General features: G+C 33.1%; 1 protein-coding gene across 37 annotated transcripts in view; it reads right to left on the minus strand.

Annotated features, from left to right (window-relative positions):
- LOC145292169 (tropomyosin Tod p 1.0102) overlaps positions 1-5,000 on the minus strand; it is a 166,291-nt gene that overhangs the window by 130,857 nt on the left and 30,434 nt on the right. For 21 of the 37 annotated variants that reach the window (XM_080138397.1, XM_080138384.1, XM_080138402.1 and 18 more), the window contains exon 1: positions 831-2,251. The exons of the other annotated variants lie outside the window; for them this stretch is intronic. In XM_080138397.1, the coding sequence (XP_079994523.1) occupies positions 831-1,442 (612 nt within the window). In that variant the 5' untranslated portion in view covers positions 1,443-2,251. Of the gene's footprint in view, positions 1-830; positions 2,252-5,000 lie in introns of those variants that run through there. 37 annotated transcript variants of the gene reach the window in all.

Genomic DNA, 5,000 nt, shown 5'->3' on the forward strand with positions numbered 1-5,000 from the left:
ACAAATGTAATAACTACTGAAAAAAGAAACTATAAATAAATACATAAAAGAATATAAAGTAATAATAACGTTTTCAATCAAACAATGTAATCTATGTTTTATAAGTAATAACCATGTATACAACACAATGTTTGTATGTATTTATGTTTAGAAAAATTATGTCAATAATAATAAAAATAAACATGGTGTCTATACATTTTGTATGATTAGGCATCGATTGTTTTCAAGGGAATATTTCTTGGAATAATAAGATAAACATTGTGTGTCGATTATTACGAGATCTGTACGTGACGTACAGATAATGACGTACAGTGTACGTCATTATCTTTTGAAGAAATTCTGACGTATTATCGCAACTCGAAGTATAATGTATGACAATTACCCAGAAAGATAACTTCAAGAATGTCGAAAGCTCGGGACATAAAAAAAAAGTCTAAACAAACAACATGACGTTTGTGGGGGATGGGGAGAAAACAGTGTTATCTTCTTGCGAAAGTTTGTTCAAATATTTGAAAGAATAAACAACAGATCTGAATAACAATAAACACAAAATGTCGTCTCTTATTATTTTAAGAAATATGATTGAAATAAACAATGGAAGTCTCAACTACAAATTCATAAGGGTGGTAATCGTTGTTGGAGTAGTAGTAGTAGTGGTAAAAGTAGCAGTGATGGTAGTAGTAGTATCAGTAGTAGTAGTAGTAGTAGTAGTAGTAGTAGTAGGTGTTAGCAGTAGTGATAGTACCTGCAGGGTAACGGGCCAGACATGCAGAATTAGTGGAAGGGCGAGTTGTAATAATATTATTAGAAGGAGGTGCATCACATCCTACCCTTTTCAGTGAAACTTGAAGGACATTTTGTAGTTCGGTGCCTATGATTGCAAATTTAATCATAGTGTTTGAGTTTAGTCCAAATGGTGTACAGGGAAAGTAGATTCCACTTCCGCCACTGGCGCCCATCATTCGGACCGGCCGACGGGGACGCCCATTCGGGCCCGTCTGTTGGACGTCGGACGCCGCTTCCTTGTCGGAGAGCTCCAGGTCTGAAAACAAAGGGTCATTACTATAAATGACCTTGTCATATTCCTCCAAGTGGACATTTGAGGTAGAATTGCCCCCCTCCGGTTCGGGGCGACGATTGCTGGATTTTTTCGATTTATGTTCTTTCTCTTCTCCATCTTTGTGGCGCGAGCTTTTCTTCTTCTTTTTTTCTTTCTTACCATCTTTGTCTTTTCCTTCCTTTTCTTTGTCTTTTTTCTTTTTCTTTTTCTTCTTCTCTTCCTTCACGGGTGACAGGGGTTCGCCGTCGCCCTCTTGTGAGGCCATCGGCGACCCGGATAATCCGCCGTCCGAATCCAGGGTACACTGCGACTCCTGCGACAAGTGCATCGAGAAGTCAGTAGCACGCAGTTCCTGCTCGGCTGGACGGCCCCTGTCCTCCATTATCCGTCGAGTAACGGTCGGTCGCGTCAGTTCAGTTGGGATGAGTCCGTTTGCACATTGGCCCTAAAAATCAAACCATACTGAAGAAGGAGTTACTTTTGGCTTATTTATTTATTTTTTTTTTAGTTCGGTTAAGTTACAGTGTAAAAATAGCCTCTTTTTCGTTTTCTTTTTTTCTGTTCAAAAGTTATCAAAAACTTATAGATGACATAAAAAGTTTTTAAAAAGTTTGTTTCAGTGTTGTAAATAGCGTTACTCAATAGTGTTGTTTTTTTTTGTATATTTTTTCTTTTTCTTTTTTTTTTAGATATTTGTATATATATACATTTTTTTTCTTTTTTTCTTTTTTCTTTTTTTTTCTTTTTTTTTCTCTCTCTCTTTTTCTGGTTTTATTTTCCTCTTTCTAGATTTTTTTTTGGAGTCGATTATAAGAAAAAAGTTTAAGTAAAAAAATGTCAATTTAATTTTTTTTTCAAGACAATACTATTAGTAATATTAATTAATAATAATAACAACAAATAATAATAATAATAATAATAATGGTAGTGTTTATGCGTGAGAAAGAGAGAGAGAAAGGAAGAGAGAGAGGGAGAGAGAGACGCGGAGGGGCGACCAGTGCTACCAGAAAAGCCTCGTTCGGGTATCTTCGTGGCTTGTTTCGTTCGCTGGCAACATTCCACACGTAGCATACCATATATGGCGTGATGACGTCATACCCACCATCCCACAACAGTGAATCATGCGGAGCCCCGCCCGTCTTCACTTATCTACCTAGGTAGATGATATGGTCGCTGCAACTGTATTTAAGAGTTGCCTTACAAGGCGAGGCAGAAGTTTTGGGGAAAAGAAAAAAAAAACACACACACACACATACATACATATATATATATATATATATATATATATATATATATATATATATATATATATATATATATATATATATATATATATATAATAGGAAAGTTTTTTTTTTAGGAGTGCATCATGAATATAATACAGCTAGAAATTCTTTTGGGGTGGGGGAAGTTTACTTTACTTTTTTTTTTTAACAATGGAGTCCATTCGAAAGTTCGAAGAAACTTTTTTTGTTTGTTTGTTTTGTTCGACTCTACATAAACGCTACAAATACTATTCGCTATAACAATAAAACATAATTAAAAAAAAACAGCAGTGGAATATTCTTTAATGTTTTACAAAAGAAATCGTTCTTGTCGTTTTATTAGAAGAAAACAACGCCATAAATCAAACCTGCAATTTGTTGACGTCTAAAACAAACTGATAAGAAAATACATGTCGATTAGTTTGAAGCTTACCAATTCTCTGATTTTCACCAAAATGCACGTACACGCGCGCGAACGCACACACACACAAGCACACACACACACAATGTTGAAAATTATAATTTGCCAAAAGTTTTATTTAACTCCCTCCTTTCATATAATAATACTAATAATAATTAAATAAATAAATATGTATATGCATATATAATCGCTCTCTTTCACTCTCTCTCTCTCTCTCTTTCTCTCTCTCTCTATATATATATATATTGCACACAAACACACACACACACACATATATATGATTATACATATTTATATAAATATATACATATATATGTATATATACACACACATATATATAGATGTATATAATACACACACATATATATGTATATAAATATGTATATGTATATATACATACATGTACATAAATATACACACATGTATATAGAGAGAAACAGATATATATATATATATATATATATATATATATATATATATATATATATATATATAAACCTATTTTACGAAACGCATCTTGTAAACATCTTGAATTTATTAGCAAGAATAAATCTGACAGAAACAGTTGTATCAATTAAGATGTATTTTTAAACAAATTCAAGACATTTATCTTTAGCTATTAACGAAACTTTTGTGCGATTATACACACACACACACATATGTGTGTGTGTGTGTTCGTGTATGTGTGTGTGTGTGCGTGCGTATATATGTGTGTGTGCGCGTGTGTGTGTCTTATAGACTGAAACACTAAACTTATTGTGGCGACTTATGGGAGTTTGTTAATCTAAATTTAAATGATAAATGATAATGAAATGTACTTAGTTTTAACAATTTATTGTAAACTCGGCGTATCACTGAACACCAGAAGTGTCTCCGCCTAGTATTAATCGGTTATTATTCGTATACATTTCAAATGATATTGTTATGCTTGGCGGAGAGTTATATAAAAATCTGTTGGAAAGTTAGTCCGTCCTAGCATCAACAGAAGAACGGTCACACTTAGTATCTGTAAATCTACGGACTGGGTTTCTAGTATTTCCGTGAAACCGCAGTTATCGATGGGTAATTGAACAAATGTCTTGTGTTATTTGAAAAGAAAATAGCTATCTTTATTCGTCCGAATTACTAAAAAAACTAATAAATAAATAACACGAGAGGCTAATTCAAATAAAAGGCACTAAAATTTGTCAAATTAAAATGGCCGAACTCTCGTCTCAAGGAAGAAAAGGTTTAGATTGCTTCCCTCTCCCTCTCGCCGTCGAAACTTGTATTCGTATGAACCACTCTTGTGACCAATTCAGGTTAAAAAGAAGAACGGATAACAAATAAAACAATAGCTATTTCAAATATTAGTCAAATGAACGCATTTGCAAATTCTTTATTTGAAAGTATCAAAAATAAGACACCTTTGTACTTTGTACAGAAACCACAAAATAATTTATTTAAATCATTTTATTACTTGTTGATAAAGTTGAAGAGAGAAAAGAAAACATGGGAGATATTATTTAACAAATATGGAAAAGAGAGGTAGGGGTAAGTGTTCTTCGCTCTCCATTAAGTGAAAACAAAATTGTTTACTGTTTATTTTTCTGCGAAAGAAGAAAAAAAAAGAGATAGATAGATAACTAACTGCGAAAGAAAAAAGAGATAGATGGATGATAGATAGATAGATAGATAGATAGAGATAGAGAGAGAGAGAGAGAGAGAGAGAGTGAGAGAGAGGTCGAAAGAGAAGGAAAAGAAGAATTAGATATTGAGTGAGAGGATAGACATATCCTTCCGTTTGCACATTAAAACAAATCGAAAATAATAACGATAGGCTTATAATGCTATAGAGAGGGCCTGATATATATATATATATATATATATATATATATAGAGAGAGAGAGAGAGAGAGAGAGAATATAGAGAAAGAGAGGCTAAAGAAGTAGTAGGTATTGAGTGAGGATATATATATATATATATATATATACACCAGAGAGAGAGAGAGAGGTAATACATATATTCCGTGAGAGGGCATAGGCTTCTCTGTGGTAAACTGATACTAATAGAAGCTTAAAGGGGGAGAGACACGCAAATTAAAAAAACAGATTGTGATTAAATATATATTATGTGTATGTGTGTGTGTGTGTGTGTGTGTGTCTGTATGTGTGTGTAAAATAGACAGACAATAGTTCTATGATATATATATATATATATATAGATAGATAGATAGATAGAGAGAGAGAGAGAGAGAGAGAGAGAGAGACAGACA

The sequence above is a fragment of the Euprymna scolopes genome, chromosome 13, assembly GCF_053919585.1.
Source record: "Euprymna scolopes isolate OS-2025 chromosome 13, ASM5391958v1, whole genome shotgun sequence".
NCBI lineage: Eukaryota > Metazoa > Mollusca > Cephalopoda > Sepiida > Sepiolidae > Euprymna > Euprymna scolopes.